The 20362-nt window shown below is 40.9% G+C and overlaps 1 protein-coding gene across 4 annotated transcripts in view; it reads right to left on the bottom strand.

The window, feature by feature from the left end:
- STX6 (syntaxin 6) overlaps positions 1 to 20362 on the bottom strand; it is a 53150-nt gene that overhangs the window by 4072 nt on the left and 28716 nt on the right. For all 4 annotated transcript variants that reach the window (XM_004028001.4, XM_063710356.1, XM_063710355.1 and 1 more), the window contains 4 exons: positions 16303 to 16365; positions 12915 to 13046; positions 11148 to 11254; positions 7576 to 7670 (listed from right to left, as the gene is read on the bottom strand). In XM_004028001.4, the coding sequence (XP_004028050.3) occupies positions 7576 to 7670; positions 11148 to 11254; positions 12915 to 13046; positions 16303 to 16365 (397 nt within the window). The remainder of the gene's footprint in view (positions 1 to 7575; positions 7671 to 11147; positions 11255 to 12914; positions 13047 to 16302; positions 16366 to 20362) is intronic.

The raw sequence follows: 20362 nt of genomic DNA, 5'->3' as shown, positions 1-20362 counted from the left end.
GGTCACTTCAGGAAATATACAGCTGAAAAAGCAAGCTCCAGTGAGACAGCATGATTAATTTCACACCACACCTAGTCAAGTAAGATTACTTAACTAGTAACTGTGTTAAAGTACTTTGTACAGCTCCTCTGTAAATGAAAGTGGAATGTTTTTTCTGAAACTTTCTGCCCTACCAACAACTTGGAACAGCAGGCACAGGAAACAACGTGACTAGAGTCCTTCCAAATGGCTGAGAGCAGGGAGGCCCTGTGAGACAGAAGGTCCCATACAGGCCCTGGGGGAGCCCTGCTGCAGCTCACAATCCTGTGGTCCCAACTCTACAACAGCTGCCCCGCAGGGCTGTTGTGCGAATTAAACAACACAACCCTGTCATACACACACTGTGCAGTATCCAAACCTAGGGCACAGAGGATGCTGTCAACATCAGGATGCTTCCTTAATTTGGAGACATGTAGAAAAAACGAGCAGTCTTTCCACTGATGAGTTTTGGCATCTTCCACAAAGGGCCCGACTGATAACAGAATTCACTAGCGTATGAAAATGCAGTACAACCACTAGGAATAAGAGTTCCATTTAAATAGAAATATAAAGACATATTGATTCACTAAAGTTTCTTTGAAAACCCACTGATTTTAGCACACTATAGTTATTGAGAATCACGTTGCAAAAAGATCTCAATCTATGAAATTAAACTGCTAAACTCTCCACAAGGCAAAACATGTACTTAAAATCATTTTAAATATTATGGATATCAAAGTCTTAGAACTGGACAAGAGAACTGCCACCAAATTATAAGTAAAGCAAGTACCTTCTAAGTGGTGATCACCTTGGTCTACCTCAGACATACTAGAAACTCATTTAGTTAACTCTGAGCAGGACAAAGACCCCAGGTCCATCACTCGTTGTTCTCAGGTAGGACTGTTCCAAAGGTCTAGGGAAGGCAGAGATGGCCTACTGCAGGTCACACTTTGACCTGTTTAACTATTACTTCAATGGTCAAGAAAACTTTTATAACTGGCATTCTCTCATCTGATTAAAAATGTTAAATTTTTAATTTCCAGCCAAGTATGTAAGAAGCTTAGAAGTCATCACTCTGTTGTAACAAGTAAAAAGCTGAACAAACTGAAAAAGCAAAACTCTTCTTAGATCCATCAGAGAAGTGAGGTCACATGGTAAACGGCTGCCCCTAAAACTGCAGAAACCTACAGATGCATACAGAGAATCACAGCTTATCAGAGCAGAAACCCATGAAGCAACAAACTCCACAGGAACCAGTGTTCCGGTAGGAAAACCTTAGCTTTAATTGATGAGTCGCTGAAGGCTCAGTGTGGACAAGTCTGAGATGAAAAACAAACAAACAAAAACACTCCAGGGGGACCCAGGCGAAGGGGACCCCCACACTTCTGTGGGTTTTACCTCCAGGAGCTTGACCAGGTTCTCAGCGAATATTGGGAAAAATCCCCTCATGCTTCCAGCAGGCGGAGGGGAAAAAGAATCACTACGAAATACTCCAGAGCACTCTGTTCTAAACAAAGTCTGCCCTCAAAAGAAACTAACCAGAGTGTGACTAACCTGGGGGAAGGAAAATACCCAACTCCAGTCTTCTCTAGCCATCCAGTTCCACCTAACAGTAGAAAAACTGGGAAGCACTAGTGAAGTTCACAGGCCAGGGGCACAGGCTCACCAGAGGCTAAGACCTAATCACAGGACTAGAAAATGCCACCCCCTGGCCTCACCACCCCATCTATGGTAAAGGTCTATTTACCACAGTTCCTTTTACCCAGTATATCATGTCCACTTTTCAACAAAAAGTTATAAGGCACACTAAAAGGAAAAAGCAACAGCAGGAGGAAACTGCATATGCATCGGAACCAGAGTCAGATACAGCAGGAATGTTGGAATTATCAGAAGAGGAATTTTTAAAACTATGATTAATATGCTACAGGCTTTAATGGAAAAAGTAAACAACATGCAAGAACACATGGATAATGTAGTCAGAGACATGGAAATTCTAGAATGAAAAAAATAGAGATCAAAAAGACTAACACAAATGAAGAATGCCCCTGATGGGCTCATCAGTAGGCTAAACACAGCTAAGGAAAGGATCTCTGAGCTTCACAATTTGTCAACAGAAACCTGAAAAAAGAAAAAAAGACTGAAAAAAAACCTGGCACAGAATATTCCAGAAATGTGGAACAACTATAAGACTTACCATAACATCAATCAAGATAATGTAGTATTAGGAAAATAGACAAACAGATCAATGGAACAGATAGTCCAGAAATAGGCTGACATAAATACAGTCAACTGATCTTTCACAAAGGAGCAAATGCAATACAACAGAGCAAAGAGAGTCTTTTCAACAAATGGTGCTGAAACAACTGGACATCCATGCCAAAAAAATGAAGTTGGAGGCAGACTTTACACCTTAACAAAAATTAACTCAAAATGTATCCACAGACCTAAATGTAAAATGCAAAACTATCAAACTCCTGGAAGAAAACACAGGAGAAAACCTAGATGACCTTGGGTATGGCAATGACTTTTTAGATGCAACACCAAAGACACTATATATCCATGAAATAAATAATTGAAATTGGGATGTCATTAAAATTAAAAACTTATGCTCTGTGAAGTCACTGTCAAAAGAATGAGAAGACAAGCCACAGATTGGGGTAGAATATTTGCAAAAGATTCATCTGATAAAGGACTGTTGTCCAGAATGTATTATACAAAGAATTTTTAAAACTCACCAGTATGAAAACTAACAGCTTGATTTTAAAAATGGGCAAAAGATCTGAACAGACACCTCATCAAAAAAGAGATGGGGCTGGGCAAGGTGGCTCACACCTGTAATCTCAGCACTTTGAGAAGCCATGGCAGGCAGATCACTTGAGGCTAGGAGTTCAAGACCAGCCTGGCCAACATGGTGAAACCCTGTCTCTACTAAAAATACAAAAATTAGCTGGGCGTGGTGGTGCAGGCCTGTAATCCCAGCTACTTGAGAGGCTGAAGCACAAGAATCACTTGAGCCTGGAAGGCAAAAGTTGCAGTGAGCTGAGATTGCACCTCTGCACTCTAGCATAGGTGACAGAGTCAGACTCTGTCTCAAAAAAAAAAAAAAAAAAACCATGAAAGAGCTGCCAGGGAAGCATACGAAAAGATGTTCAACATTAGATGTCACTGGGGAAAGGCAAATTAAAACAAGAAACAATACACACCTATTAGAATGGTCAAAACCCCAAACAGTGACAACACCACATGCTAGCAAGGATGTGGAGCAATATTAACTCCTGGTGGGAATTCAAACTGGTACAGCCACTTTGGGAGACAGGTTGGCAGTTTCTTACAAAACCCAAACATACTCTTACCATAACCATTCAGCAACCACATACCTTGTTACTTATCCAAATGAACTTAAAAACTTATGTCCATATAAAAACCTGCACTTTTTTTTTTTTTTTTTTTTTTGAGACAGAGTCTCCCTCTGTCACCCAGGCTAGAGTGCAGTGGTGCAATCTCGGCTCACTGCAACCTCTGCCTCCTGGGTTCAAGCAATTCTCCTGCCTCAGCCTCCCAAGTAGCTGGGGTTATAGGCGCATGCCACCACGCCTGGCTAATTTGCACATGGGTGTTTATAACAGCTTTATTCATCATTGCCAAAACTTGGAAGCAACCAAGACGTCCTTCAGTAGGTAAATGGATAAATTGTGGTATATCCAAACAATAGAATATTATTCAGTGTTAAAACAGAAATAAGCTATCAAGCCATGAAAAAGCACAGTGGAAACTTAGATGCACATTGCTAAGTGAGAGAAGCCAATCTGAAAAGGATCTGTGATATATGATTCCAACCATATGCAAGCTGGAAAAGCAAAACTATGGAGACAGTCAAAGGATCAGTAGTTCGGGGGTTGGGAGAAGGGAGGGATAAACAGGTGGAACACAGGATTTTTTAGGGCAGTGAAACAGCTCTGTGTGATGCTACAATGATGGATACACGTCATTTATACATTTGTTCAAACCCAGAGAATGTACAATACCAAGAGTGAATCCTAAGGTAAACAATGGTCTTTGCGGATGATTAAGGATGTGTTAGCATAGGCTGATTGTAACAAACGTACCACCGTGATGCTTGATGTCAATAGTCAGGGAAGTTATGCATGGGGGAAGGGGGCTATATGGGAACTCTCTGTACTTCCTGCTCAATTTTGCTAGGAACCTAAAACTGTTCTAAAAATAGTTTATTAATTTTTTAAAAAGATTAAAATGCTTACAATAATTTAAAACCACTTTGCTAAAATGATTAGTTGCGATTCTTTCAGGACAAAAACGGAGAAAGTATTCCTTCTCCAACCCCGCCCTCAACCTCACACACTCCTAAGTTTACCCCCTTCCCTCAGGCATCTCGCTATTCTCAGCACCAGATTTCCAACACTGAACCAGATTTCCATTTTTTGGCTTTCCATCAGCCTCTACTCATGTCTCCTACCACCCTCCAATCACCTTCTCTTCCACAACTGTATTAAGTAGGAATTTTCACCACGGAGAAGCATATACCACACAAGCCAGCACAACCCGAGGATGTTCTTTTAAAGCCGTTTTCCTCTGAAGCGGCTAAGCTGCCTCTATGAAGCATGAACTAGGTAACCCCAGGGAGCTGTTACCCTAGCAGACTTCTCAGCACTTCCCGCAGAGGCTTCATGCATAGAAGGAACGGGTACTAACCACAGGGGCTTTTGTGACCTCAAGTGGAAAGTTTTAAGCAGCATTGCAAGCTCAGGACCTGCCTCAAAAAGTCAGAGGGGAACAAAAGAATTCCAATGGTAGTTTTTTCTCTCTCTCAAAATATTTTTCTCCCCTAAAGAGAAAAGATGAATGGAATGTTGGAAAGTAAGAGGGAAAAAAATCTCAGTATCTACTCAAAATAAAATACTTCTGTGGGTAGGAGAATACAATTAGTGTCTCTCTTGGGTCATTCAAAAAAGTCAATGTGGAGTCTTGGTTGGTTTCTCCCCATGAAGCAGACAGCCACGGGGAGCAGAGATGGTCCGCCTGTGTGCCTGTAACTACTTAATCACACTTCGCTGTGCCTCCATAGGCTTCCTTTATGTACAGGTTTGATTACTAAAGCAGTGAACTTCTGCAAAAATTATGGAGGAGAGCAGAGACGAATACAAATTGCTTGTTTGTCAAATTGAAGCAGGAAGCACCAAGCAGGAAGAGGTCCTTAGGGAGTATTTCTTTGGGTAGCAAGCAAAGATTAAAATGAAAACACAAGCAACCTGTCAAAAGTGAAGCACCGTTCAGGATAAATGCTCTGTTTCCTGGCTCTTTTTCCTATACAAATATAACCAAAGTTATTACATTGCTTCCCCAATTTTTCTTTTGGGAAAAAGTAGAATAAAGCATAAGCAAACTTCAGTGCTATTTATACACACTGGGTCACTTCTCACAATGCAAGTACTTTTCTAAATTATTCATACCCAGAATGCTGGGAAACAAAGACAGTGCATCTTTGTTCACTTGCTCTTCCCCAAACAGAACTGGTGCTGAAGTAGCTACTTGACTTTGCGACTACTACATACATGAGTGAGAGGCCTGGAGTTTAAACTGGTTATACAATTCTTCATTAAAACACCTTTTGTTTTGTTTTGTTTTGTTTTGAAGTAGAGAGGAGAAGGTAGAAGAGAGAACAGAGGGAATCAGAAAAGACTTTGCAAACCTTTCTCTAAATGTGTGACAGATGAACTAAGCTGGTGCCTGCTTCCCATATATGCACAGTTTCAGGCAATGAAGAGCCCGCTAGAAACAAAGATACTTGTCCCTAAAAAGAAAGAAGAAAATGACTCTAGATAGGAGCTTCTCTTTGTTTTGGATGCAATAGGTCCATTGCGCCTTGGGGCCATTACAATTTCTGTTGCCTTACAATTTCTTAAAAACATTTACTAAGTACCAATAAATAAATGGTAAACGCAGTTAAGCACTTCTACTTTACTGGTATTTCATTTAATCCTCACAATTACCTGGAGAGGTAGGACTCAACGTATTTTTACAGATAAGAAACTGAGCCCCAGAGAACTGTTACGTAACCTATGAGTTAAACTTCTGAAAAGTAAACCTGCATATGTATTTAAATATTGCCTCAAAAAGCTAACCTATTAGACCTTATAACATGTACCTGACAGTAGGAAACCAATAGAAGAAAAGGTGTCAAGAAACAGGACATGTTCTAACACAAGGGAGGTGCTCTACAGTCAGGGAACATTCAGATTACCTCAAGGAGCATCTCAGTTTCTCCTTCCACCAAGCAACCCCCACCAGATAAAGAAGAGATACTGGATTTTTTAAAATTTAAAATATATTATTTCCCATGTGAAGAGTCACTGGAACATATCTTATACAGTAACTATTATGAAAATTGTTTCTTCATCCTCATCCTGGTGCAAATTTGCTGAAATATTTCAGTATTGATTCAAACATAACAATTTAAAATAGATCCACACATGCCATCTTATTCTGAAGTAGTAGGTATTTTTCTATCAATGAAAGAATGTTCAGGAGAAACAGTAACTGGCTTAACTGTTGTTTTACATAAGTTCCCTATTTTGGCAAGGAAATCTTAAAAAACCAGTAAAATAAAGAAGGATTTTGTAACTGCAAAGAAAGTTATTCTACTGGGCTGGGCGCGGTGGCTCACGCCTGTAATCCCAGCACTTTGGGAGGCCGAGGCGGGCGGATCACGAGGTCAGGAGATCGAGACCATCCTGGCTAACACGGTGAAACCCCATCTCTACTAAAAATACAAAAAATTAGCTGGGCGTGGTGGCGGGCGCCTGTAGTCCCAGCTACTCGGGAGACTGAGGCAGGAGAATGGCGTGAACCTGGGAGGTAGAGCTTGCAGTGAGCCGAGATTATGCCACTGCACTCCAGCCTGGGCAACAGAGTGAGGCTCCATCTCAAAAAAAAAAAAAAAAAAAAAAAACAAAGAAAGTGACTCTACTGGGAAAAAAACCAAACACGGTGGGGGATCACAAAGCCTTAACTTTTCTCAAGTTAAAGCTACAAGGAGAAGATAAAGACTGCACATACAAGTCTTCCATTCTCTGATTGTAAGGCATCACAAAAAAAAAAAAAAAAATTGTGCCATAAGAAAGGGATCAGCTAGGCACGGTGGCTCACACCTGTAATCTCAGCATTTTGGGAAGCTGACGCGGGCGGATCACCTGAGGTCAGGAGTTCGAGACTAGCCTAGCCAACATGGTGAAACCCTGTCTCTACTAAAAATACAAAAATTAGCTGGGTGTGGTGGCACGCACCTGTAATCCCAGCTACTCGAGAGGTCAAGGCATGAGAATCGCTTGAACCCAGGAGGCAGTGGAGGTTGCAGTTAGCTGAGATGGCACCACTGCACTCCAGCCTGGGTGAAAGAGTGAGACTCTGTCTCAAAAAAAAGAGAAAGGGATCTGTAAAAAATAAGAAAGAGATCTGGATGGGCATAACTATGAGACAACACCCCCAAGACAGAGTTCTAGAATTAAGTACAAATGCTTAAGCTTTAAACGCCATACATACCACTGGTCATATGAGATACTTTTGCAAGTTTCTTCATCACATTGTCCAGCCGGGACTGAGTGCTCTCCAATTCATGAGAGAAATCTTCCAACATACTAGAGAGAAGCAGACACAGAAGGTCGCTGGTAAGCACAAAGCCTTGGCAGTGCACTTGCACTGGGTTAACAGGACCAGGCCTCCATTTTAGCAAACAAAATAGGCAACATTGGGTTTCAGGACCTCACTCTGTTATCCAAAATCCTTGGGACAAGATAGGATTTTGATTTTGGAATTCTCGGGATTAAAAAAAGCCTAAATTACATATGCTTTGTATTAGTCGACACCACCAGGAGGACACCACCAGGAGGGTCTGGGGCAGTCCCTGTAATCAGATACTTAATATTTCTGCAGAGAAAACTATGAGGAATCACAGTTGGAGTCAGTTCAGGTAAGGTTTTTCTGTAACATGAGCTTGCTGCAAATTTAAAGAAAAACAAACAAAAAAACGAGATTTCTTTAGAGCTTCCTAGATTTCAGAACTGCAGACAAGGCAGTGTGGACCTGTCTATACAATAACACAAACTCAGTGGCAGTGCAATGTGGTAGAAACGATGCTATCTGAGGCAGACAACCAGGCTTTGCCACTTGTTTACATTGCTACCTTCGACAACATACTCTATAACTCTTTGGGACTGTTTCCTCACCTGTAAAATAGGGCAATCCTATCAGCTCAACTTCCCTCACAGGGCTCTTGTGACAACCAGGTAATAAACAAAAGCACTTTATGTCAATATGAGTTAAGGAATGTACTTTAATAAAATAACCTCCTATAAGGCACTATGTGCTTTGTTATAAACCCAGAAGGCCTCAGGACTAACATCCCTGATGGGGTGTGTGACAGTGTGTGTGTGCATGCACACGTGCATTTCCCCATCTGTCCTCACAGATAAACCAGTATTTCCCACTAGGAAAACTGACTCCAGCAGGCTTACACTATTTGCTGTCCAATGTGCAGCTGGGAAAGAAAACCCCAAAATACTATTTCAGCAGTGCCTATTTCATAAGTCACTAAATATTCCAGACTTTTCAACTTTTGATTAGCAAATGATTATTCTGAGGCTAGAATGTAATATGCCAATTAGTACTAACAGTCTTACTAAAAAGGCTGTATTAACTCTGACAGCATCAATGGCAGTTAGAAACTCCTGGTCTTGATCTGTGCCCACAATAGACACCTGACAGCCTTGCAGGATTCAGGGCAACCAACTCTTCATTAAATCAACTGTTACATACATGTTGACAACTAAAACAAGTCTTTGTCCCTTACCTAAATTTTCAAATTAAAAAATATTTAGCTCATTTTAGATCCTGGCAGCATCTTGGCGCTGCAGCTGGCAGGCCTATCCAGGCAGGGCCAAACTCTGAAAAGCAAGAGCTACCTTTCTGCGCTAGGTATGACTTTTCATACTGAAGACAAAACAGGCACATCATCAGGCACATCATCCGACCTTCAGTCCATGGACACTCACCAACCAAGTTGCTAGCCCAAATCTATCTCAGTACCACCCAACAAAAATATGAGTCACATATGCCATTTTACATTTTCTAGTAGCCATGTTTGTAAAAATTTCAAAAGAAACAGGTGAAATTAATTCTGTTGTATTTAGTTTAATATAGCCAAAATACTATAATTTCAACATGTAATATAAAAATTATTAATAAGCTATTTTATATTTTTCTATATGAAGTCTTCAAAATCCAGTAAGCATTTTACCTCTGGAGCACATCTCAATTCAGACTGGCCACATAACACTTACTCAACAGCCACATGTGGCTAGTAGCTATTATACTGGATGGCACAGGTCTAAGTCCAAATCCCATGCTTTTTCCCATTTATCTGTTATTTCTATTTTTTTAGAGACAGGGTCTCCTCTGTCACCCAGGCTGGAGTACAGTGGTGCCATCATAGCTCACTGCAGCCTCAAACACCTGGGCTCAAACAATCCTCCCACCTCAGCCTCCTTTCCTAGTACTTGGGACTACAGGTGTGAACCACCATGCCCAGCGGTTTCATGCCCTTAAAAACAAACCCCTTTACTATTGTTCTAGTGAGCTGTGGACAGGGAGTGGAGGTAGGGGTGTGTCAATGCACCATCTTTAACTGGAAGTCCCTCAGACTCTATTACCCACTGCCCAGCCAGGCTGCCTCATCAACAGAGAAGCTCAGGCCATCAGTCCTTTCCCCTCCTCAAACAGAACTTTAGGGTCAGGACCCATTTTAGATAGACATGAAACAGATTCTGGCTACTCCAGCTTCCTACCTGGTCTCCCTACCTGACTCCACTGCAGCACATCATCTAAATCACACCTGATCACACCATCACTCCTAACCTTACCTCCACTGGTCTCTCATCATGCTGAGAATAAGTAGTCGTACCTCCTTACCATGCTGACAAGGCCTTCCCTGGTTTGTTCTCTGCCTCCAGACACATGGAACCTCTCTGCTCCATGCACGTATGCACCTCTCCATCTTCACAGGTGCACTTTCTTCCTCCTGGTCTACACACCCCACACCACCTGCCTCCACACCAACTCTCACCTCACCTGGCTAGCATCCACACATCCTTCAGATTTCAGTTAAACCCCTCTTCCTCAGGGACCTTGGGCTAAGTCAGGGCTCTCCAGGCAGCATGCACTGGCCCCATCACAGGGGCCCTCCCACTTCACTGCCATCACCTTATGACCCCTCGCCACTTACCCAATATCCGTTCTACCCTGCAAGCGGCAAACTCTTTGGCAGAGATGGGTTGTCTTGTCTGCTCTGTTCCCTTCTATATCCCTTGGCTTCTAGAAGGCCCGGTGTAGAACAGGGGCCCACTAAGAATTCATAATGAATCAATGTGTCATGATAAACGTAATATCGAGACAGGAAAGTTTCTGAAATATCCTGGTGGACTGTTTTTTTATTTTTCTCTTTCAAAAGATTTACAAAATGATGTGGCAGCATTTAAGAATGCAGTTTTTGCCATCGAACTTCTGGGTGCAAAAGGGATTGTTCATAAGGAAAAACAAACTGAGGTTATGTTTTGTTTTTATTTATTTTTCTGAGAGGAAAGAGTTTTTGTTAACTGGCGTTAAATTTGTAAGTTTTTAAAAAAAAAAAACAACAAAGTTACAATAATTTAAGATTCAAAGCAAAAAGTGTCTGTTCAATATAGCGGGAGAGTCATGGGATGATAAAGTCAGCTCATGTCCTATCCTCTCTGGAACAAAAATTCCCACAGGTTACAGAGGCTTCTCTGTTTCATATTCCCATTCATAACTATACTTCGAGTATCTGCTCAGAGAAATCTGTGTCTGTTTTTGGAGGTGTTTAAAAATAATAACAACTTCGCCTAAAGCCTGTAGTAAAATTTACGAAGTAGAATTGCTTCTTTTGGGGAGGCTAATCTGTAAAACAGAATAAAAATGCAGCTATGAATAAAATAGCTTTTGATTTTACCAGCCACGTAGCTGCCAGGCTTTTTAGGGGTGTCATAGGATGGCTCTGCCCCTCAATTTCACTGCAGCGAGAGGGGTGTCTCAATACTCACACTGCCTGTTCCTCCAGCTCCCCTCCGATGCGCTGGGACATGTTCTTCAGCACCCCGATGCTGCCAGAGACCAGCTCCAACTGCTCATCCTGCTGTTCCACGATCAACTGGTGCCAGAGAAATGGGAAATAAGCAATTAAAATCCATCTTACCTGGTTCCAAGCCCAGCACTCTAGCAGCTGCTAGTTTCTTTGCCAGCTTGGGACAATTCACATTCAGAAGCAAAGCCCAGAAATCAAAGGACCAGACCGTTGCCTCTGAGAACACACTGCTCAAAAGGCTGGATTGTCAAGCTACTGATATCTCCTGCTGATCCAACTTGTGAACAGTCAGCGGGGCTTGAAATCACCAAGAGAGATTTACTCTGGTTGGCTGACGTCCAATAATGGAGCAGACAATGGCTGAAAGCACACGTGCAGATGACCACTGAGACATGGGGATGTTTGGGAGGAGGAAGCCCATTGCCAAGATCAAGGTCTCAATCCACAACAGACTGCCACAGCTTTAATACAAGAGAGTCTGGCAAACCTCTGGATGTGGGGAAACTATGCAGTCTTTCCTCTCTCTTCAAGGACAAACGAAAGGATGCCCTGTGGCAATAAGTTACCTCAAGGACAACTACTGACTGACAAATATTTACTTTTAGTTGTGTTGCATTCTTCTCACTTTCTATAGAAAAAAAATTTCCTGGGTTTAATAGCAATTTAAGTAGACAACTGGTTAAGCAGACATACTAATGTAAAGAACAAAAGAACATATAAACTACATGTATACATAAAATACAATATTTAAGAATCAATAGTTTCAATGGGTACATGCTCCTCAAATCCCCAGACACATTATCATTAGCTTGCTTTTATTAATACAGCTACACATCAAAGGCATCAACAGACATAATCAATTTCATTTTCCTCCTACCCCTTATTTTCCTCCTACCCCTTAACCTACACAAAAGCAGTCAACTTTACATATAACAAAACCAACCAATAGGCTGGGCGCAGGGCTCATGCCTGTAATCCTAGTACTTTGGGAGGCCGAGTCAGGCGGATTGCCTGAGCTCAAGAGTTCGACACCAGCCTGGGCAACAAGGTGAAACCCCGCCTCTACTAAAATACAAAATAAAAATTAGCTGGGCGTGGTGGCGTGCACCTGTAGTCCCAGCTACTCAGGAGGCTGAGGCAGGAGAACTGCTTGAACTCAGGAGGCGGAGGTTGCCGTGAGCCAAGATGGTGCCACTGCACTCCAGCCTGGGTGACAGAGCGAGACTCCGTCTCACAAAAAAAAAAAAAAAAAAAAAAAGAAACCAACCAATAATTTTCAAAGAAAAAAATGAGAGATCTTTCTGAAAGTGTCTTTGCTGAGATGGACAAAGGTCTGTTTTTTCTAAGAGAACTAACTGAGCTTGGTTCTTTGTTTTTTTAGAGAAAGGGTCTTGCTCTGTCACCCAGGCTAGAATGCAATGGCATGATCGAAGCTCACTGTAGCCTTGAACTCCTGGGCTCAAGGATCCTCCAGCCTCAGCCTCCTCTGTAGCTAGGACTAAAGGTGCGAGCCACCATGCCTGGCTGAGCTTGGTTCTCTTGAAGCAGTCATGCTGTGAAGATTTTGAAACCCTTTATATATGCAATTATTAAACACAATCAACACAGGACAAGCTCTGGCTTACCCTGCTTGTCACTAAGCCACAAGACCCCATGGCTGGCAAAGGAACTAAGGGGGTGTCTTGTTTCCCACTGGCCCGTCCTAAGTCTGGGGTCCTTGGGGTACCTGCTGCTGTGCCTGCTGCTCCTCAATGAAATGAGAATTGGCTCTCTGGAGCTCTCGGTCCAGGTCCAGACGCCCATATTTATCTGTTGTTCCAGTGCTCCAGTTCTGGCTGCCACTGTCTCCCAGCAGTGCCTGTGTGAGAAGAACAACCGGAGGAGTCAGGAGAAACAAACAATTACTATCTCTGAACAAGTGATGCATCAAGAGTGATATAAAGAGTTTTCACATTTCTTGTCTATTTTCCCCTGGGCAAGGCTTTTATGTAGTGGTGTAGGTTGGTGCCTGGGTGGTACTATTTAAGGAATTCCAGGAAGGGCCCTCTATGTCTTTAAGCTCTCCCAACAGGCCTCACAATGGGCTTTGTCCCCTTAAAGTGCAAATAAATGCCTGCTAAATCAACAAACACCCGTCTATATACTGTGTTATAATTGAAAAGCATTCAATCTCTTGTAAAACAGCTCTTCCTGGTACCTGTGGAACTTCAGCAACCCATAGGTTCCAGTCAACCTGATTCCAAAGATCTAGAGTACTTTATTAAGAAAAGTGTGACCCAGTGGAAGTTGTGGGTTTTTTTGGTGGGGGGAAAGGGAGAGTTCCCTGGAATGACAAGAAGGTAAGCCATAGCCCTTCACACACAAAGGCACAAGAACCATCAATGTCTGTTAAGTTTAACCCATGAATAGAATCCAGGGTCCTTCAGGCTTTCCAGATGACAACTGGGGGTTACTTTACAGGCAGGTATGACCACAAGGAATGCCTGACCCTGGCAACCTAGGCAAGGGCTGCCCTAAAGTCAGAGTTCTCCACCAGGGCTCCCAGACACAAGGGTTGGGTTTCCCAAGTATGAATTCAAGGAAGTTTACAGCCATAAATGGGTATGTCTTCCTCACATGAAGAAGACAGGCAGGAATGTGAGAGTTCCATCTCGGCAGTTGGTTCTGACCAGATCCCCACAAGCCTTCCTGACTGGTCAAAGTAACTGCTCACACCAGCCCCGCGGCAAGAGCCAGAAGATGCTAGTAACTAAGACTCTTTTTCCTTGTAGAGTTGCCAAATTTTCCTATCGGGTAATTAAAAAAAAATCTCAGGCACTATTAAAAGCCTGCCTGGTTACTTGGTTCTGTCTGAAAACCCTTCCAACAGCCCCATGACCTTCCTCCATACTGACACTGACCTCTTCTCAGACTGCGAGGGGTGAACTCCATCAAATGGCCAGACTTCAGGGGCTAGGATCAGGGAAGCTCAGTTATTAGAAGCTTTTCTTACAAGAGCTTCCAGGGGCCCAGAGCTTCAGTCCAGCTGGATGGTGACTGTCTCTGGTGTAAAGCAGATCCAAAGCTTTTTGTGGGTGGCTCTGCCCTGACCTGGTCTTAGGGCTATCAAGACTGAAAAGATCCTGCTCATTATGATCCACACTCTAAGGACCTCTATGGAAGACATGAGGAAATAGTGACAATTTTTTTAGGGTCAGAAAAAGGCTATAATGCATCACTGGCCTAAGGACAGAGAACTGGGACACCACCAGGGCCTTGTGTGCTCCTGAGGTCACAGGGCTATTTTTCCTACGTTTTCCATGGTGTACACTTAGGTAGAGCTAAGTATAGGGCAAATCATCCACGTTTTATTGTAAAACAGCTTAAAGTTCATCAGTCTGATCCCAAATGTTTGTGATAATAGGATAGAGATTGAGAGAGGGCCCAAGGACTGGAAGATGCACCTGTGTGTGGGTGCCAGAGCAGGGGTGCTGGTGAGGCAAGGAGCAGCACAGAGCCTGGCACCTGGCACAACGTGGCAAGACTCATGCCTGCTGGAGTGCTTAGAGAGCCCTGATCCTGCTATTCCTTGAAAATTTGCAACTGGACATTTCACTCATAGCCTAAAACAAAATTCCAAGCCATAACTAGACAGGCAATATATAAATACATATATGTATATATACTTTATATAAATATATATTTAAATTTATGTTTATATATATTTATAAATATATAAATATAAATTGTATTTACATTAGCCCAACTGTACTATCTAGAGAATAAAACATTCAAATTAAGAGTAACAGCATAGGTGTTACCGACCTCACTGTCACAACTACTTCAGGTACTTCCACTTCCTATAAGCTCAAGTGCAAATGAGAAGAGAACTCCAAAACTAGCCAACTTGAGGGCATTCACTAGCTTCTTTCAAGAGAGGGAGCCAGATGGAATGGACCAGCCTAGTGGCTTTTCCTAGCTATATTGCTCAAAAAGAAAGCAAAGGAGGCAAATAAGATTAAAAAGCCAAAAACAAAACAATGACTTGAAAAATGGAATGCAAGAAAAGGAAACAGGAAAATTAAGTTAGGTGATATTTATAGAACCCTGCCCCTTCTTCAAGCTTCCATAATATTTGTTTTCAAAATTAAGTGTCTTGACAAATACCCACAGGTATGAAGTACTGATTGCTAGTTAGTAAAAATAGTGAAATTTCTCAAGAGCCTACTAAATGGACAATTCATAACTTTCTGGAATCTTAATAAAATGAGACTAAGATAAGTCATTTAAAGCAAATAGTATCATTTTTCATGAAGTCTTTTTTACTTCTAAGGAAAATGGATATCCACAGAATTTAAAATACTACTTCTGTCAAAAAAATTACCTAACAGTTTAGCAACAGGCAAAAACATTCTATCCCACCAAAAAAAGTCTAAATCAAATCTCAATCTAAATGAAAGTCCAAATTCTAGATGATCATTCTACATTTTTTAAAAGGACTGTATTTTAACAATTAGAAAGGAGCTTCTATCAATATGCCAAAGTATGTAATTCTTTTAAAACTACTTAAAACAAAGAGAAACTTAATTTAACACACAAGTTTAAGGTTCCTCTAATGTCTTTACATCAAATGTCAATCCTTAGATGTCTAATGTGTTCCATGGGTAGGCAATGTAGTAACTGCTAGAGAGCTCAAAACAAACAAACAAACAAGAAACAAAAAACCATGACACACATCTCTCCTCACTGTCAAAGGGCCTGGAGCCCAGCAGAGAGAAAGACAGTAATTATAGCCCTTCAAAGAGCCTGGCACACAAAATGTGTTCAATAGGTACAGAATAAACACATTAAAAAAGTAAAAGTACTCTGTGATAAGTGCTATAGTAAGAGTAGGCAAAAGGTGCTATGGAGCCCAGAGGAGAAGACCAGAGGGTAAGAGGAGGGGAGGGAAATGCTGACAGGGTGCTGGGACAGGCTGCCTGGACTGTCACAAAACCTCCCATGGTCACACCAGGGCCTGCAAGCAGAAGTCTTCCTCTTGATTACATGATCCATGGATGGTCAGCATTTTTAAATTCCAAATATCTAACTGTATGCTTTCTCTCATTGATAATTATATTCTGATGTTTTCTCACCTGTCTATTTTTTCTTTCAGCTAATGCCTGCACAGATGAAGTTGACATCTGATCTTTCATGTCCTAATGAGAAAGAAGATACGAAAACAAATGAAAAATATCCTTAAACAAAATCACAGTTAACATTTCATACATTAGCAAAACACACAATTTATTATTACTTTTTAAAAAGAAGACCGCATTTCTTGGCTTTATCTTCAGTCTCAAAAATAAAGAAAATAAAATAAAAAGAAAGATGGTCCCTTAAAAAGAAGTAACCTGGATACTAATTTGAATAGGAGGAAAGAGAAAGGGAATTAACATTTACCAGCTACCTACCACAGGTCAGAAACAGTGCTAAACACATACACACATTATCACTGAATTTTCACAAGGATGCTGTGAAGCTGGTACTATTTCCATTTTAAGGTTGAGGAGACCTAGGTCCAAAAAGACGATGATACTTTCTCAAAGTCACATCACTAATAAAGAACATCCCTGGGGTACAAACACAAAAGCACGTGTTCAAGGGCTTGCATCTTTTTTACAATATATGTAAAAAAACCATGTGCTTTTAGTATAAAGTATATTTACCATTAAACACCAAAGAATACTTCCAAATAGTGGTACAACAGGTCACTTATTTTATTTCTGAGTTGGATTCATGAAAGGTATAGACTATTCCTAACATCAGAGTGAATTTCCAGAGTGGTGTCAAAAATAATTTTGTATGGAATGAAAAGTGAATAGATCCATTACTTTATCTGAAGCAAAACACTTTATTAAATATGAGTCATTCTGCTTATTTAGCTACAATCCAATCTACTATAGAATGATTTGAACTGAATACATGACTGCAACAACAGTTTTTAAAAGGTCGTCAAAATATAATTTATGCAAACATCAAAGTATAAGACTTTTAGAAACTTCTTTAAAGACCCATGACAAGTAAACAGAAGACACAGTGCCACCGCTTTTACAATCCCAGAACTGTGGTAAATGTGAGTGAGAACCACCTGATTCAACTTTCAAACCACTCATCTATCCATTTAGCAAACACTCACTGATGTCTACTATGTGACCAGGCATACAGCAGTGAATGATACTAGCCAGGCCCCTGCCCACATGGAGTTCACATCATGATGACGTGCCTGAGTCAGTCACGTGAGTGTTGTTAAAGATGCAGTTCCCCTGGATGTCACTATGCTCAGTGAAATAAGCCAGGCACAGAAAGACAAATACTGCATGTTCTCACTCATAAGTGGATGAGATTTCACCCACGGTGGATTTCATGAAGACAAAGAATAGATAGGTGGTTACCTGAGGCCAGAAGAGTGCAGGGGGAGAGGAGGATGAAGAGAGGTTGATTAATAGGTAAAAAACACAGTTAGAAGAAATAAGACTTAGTGATCAATAGATCAGTAGGGTGACTATAGTTCAACAATAATCTATCGTATATTTCAAAATAGCACGAAGAGAATAATTCAAATGTTTGCAGCATAAATGTTTAAAATGATGGATATTCCAATTACCTTCATTGCACAACCATTATGTATCAAGAAATTTAAAAAAAATTTTTTTTTTTTTTTTTTTTTTGAGACAGTCTCACTCTGTCACCAGGCTGGAAGGCAGTGACGTAATCTCGGCTCACTGCAACCTCCACCTCCTGGGTTCAAGTGATTCTCCTGCCTCAGCCTCCTGAGTAGCTGGGACTACAGGCACGCACCACCACACCCAGCTCATTTTCCTATTTTTAGTAGAGACAGGGTTTCAGTATGTTGGCCAGGATGGTCTCAATCTCTTGATCTTGTGATCTGCCCACCTCGGCCGCCCAAAGTGCTGGGATTACAGGCACGAGCCACCGCGCCCGGCCTAAAAATATTTTTTAAATGTAGTTCCCTAGGCCCCTATGAGACCTATGAAGTCAGACTCTTGACGGCACATTTTTAACAAGCCCCCTCCCCATCCCCATTCCTTGTCTTACAATGGAAATCTAGAAGCCTTAAAGAGAAACTGATCACTATGCTAGTATCTCCTGGACTGCAGGATTCATTTTCTGATTATCAATTATCGAGTTTAAGATGACATTCTGATAGTCAATCCAACAGCCCGATTTATTTAATATTATTAAAAACTATGCAGAGCAACATTCACTAGGGGGATAATACATGCTTTTAAAAATATACTCAGCTGGGCACTGTGGCTTGCGCCTATAGTCCCAGCACTTTGGGAAGCCAAGGCAGTCGGAATGCTTGAGGCCAGGAGTTGCAGACCAGCCTGGACAACATAGCAAAACCCCATCTCTACAAAATAAATAAAATAAAAATATAGTCAGTGCATTTTATAATAGTGTTTTTTTAAAACAATGAACACATTACTTGCATAATAAAAATATCAACATGCAAGTATGGGAAAGTGACATGTTAGCCTTTGAACATTACATGTACAACATACTTTTGCTGTTAGAAGTCAGTGCAGTGGGGGGTAGAGACATTGGCTAAAAAGGAGCACAGGCACACTTCTGGGGGTGCTGGTAACACCCTGCAATGCTTCTGGGTGCTGTTGACATGGCTGTGTTCAGTTTATAAATTTATTAAGCTATATGTTTAGGTTAATTACACTTTTCTGTACCGTTATATTTCAGTAAATATATGTATTTTTAATACTACTGGTCCCAAACAATGGCTGGATGGTAAACTAGAACAGCACTTTGAAAATAAATTTGTCATTCTATACCATGAGTCTCAAAATATTCACTGCCTTGACCCAGTAATTCCACTAACAGGAATTTATTTTAAGGAAATAACATAAAATAGATTAAAAAAAAGACATGCAGAGATGTGTACTGCAGTATTATTTATAATACGAAAAAAAGTAGAAATAAGCAGCAAGCCCAAATAAGGGAACAGCATCACAATCCACACAATGCAGTATTATATACTAGGCATTATGTACTAGGCATTGTGCTTATGAAGAGAGTTCAGTGAACAGACAATTCACAAAAACCCCACAAATGATCAAACATGAATAGATGCAATAACCCACTGGTAATCAAAGAAGTGTAGCTAAGAGACATTTTCTCCAATTAGACCAAGAAAGATGAAAAAGATTGATAATACTTAGTGAAGGTATATTCTGATACTCTTATCAGAAATATGACTGATAAGGTCTTTTTGTAGGATACTTTGAAAACAATTTTTTTTTTTTTTTTGAGACAGGATTTCACTCTGATGCCCAGGCATCATCAGTATGGTGGTGCCATCACAGCTCACTGCAGCCTCAACCTCTCAGGCTCAAACAATCCTCCCACCTCAGCCTCCCAAGTAGCTGGGACTACAGGCACGTGCCACCATGCCTATTTATTTTTTAAATTTTTGGTAGAGATGAGGTCTCACTATGTTGCCCAAGCTGGTCTTGAACTCCTGAATTCAACTGATCTTCCTGCCTTGGCCTCCCAAAGTCCTAGGATTACAGGCATGAGCCATCATGACTGGCGATGAATATTTAAAATGTGTATTCTCATTGAATTTTTTACGAAACAATTATGTAAGTTATGCTCACAAAGATGCTCACTGAAGTATGGTTTGCAATTGCCAATAATAAACAATAACCAAAATATCCACTGGTAGGTCAGTGATTAAATAAATCATAACAGAGCCACATTAAAGGAGAGGGAAACAGCATGATCTTTCATGTCAAAGACCTAGGTTTAAGACTTAGTTATGCTTTTTAATAGCTGCACTAAGTTTCTATTTCTTCTGTACATTTAGAATAATATCCTTTAGAATTATTGTAGGGATTAATAGAGGTAACACATGAAGCCTGATTAACAGTAGCCAACAATATAGTAAGCACTCAACAAACATTATCAGCAAATAAATGTATGCAACTATTAAAAAGGATAGTCTGCTCCTGGGTAATACAGGACCCACTAGCTACTGAGCACTTAAAATGTGGTCAGTGCAACTGATGAACTGAATTTTACTTTAATTAACTGATACTCAGTTATTAGAAAACTTTGAAGTATGTCTGGAAAAAATTGGGTTTGTGACTCTACTTTTTCAACTGTAAGTTCTGTAAA

This window comes from Gorilla gorilla, chromosome 1 (assembly GCF_029281585.2).
Source record: "Gorilla gorilla gorilla isolate KB3781 chromosome 1, NHGRI_mGorGor1-v2.1_pri, whole genome shotgun sequence".
Taxonomy (NCBI): domain Eukaryota; kingdom Metazoa; phylum Chordata; class Mammalia; order Primates; family Hominidae; genus Gorilla; species Gorilla gorilla.
The sequence above is the reverse complement of the archived record's forward strand: the minus strand, read 5'-3'. Positions and strand labels throughout refer to the sequence as shown.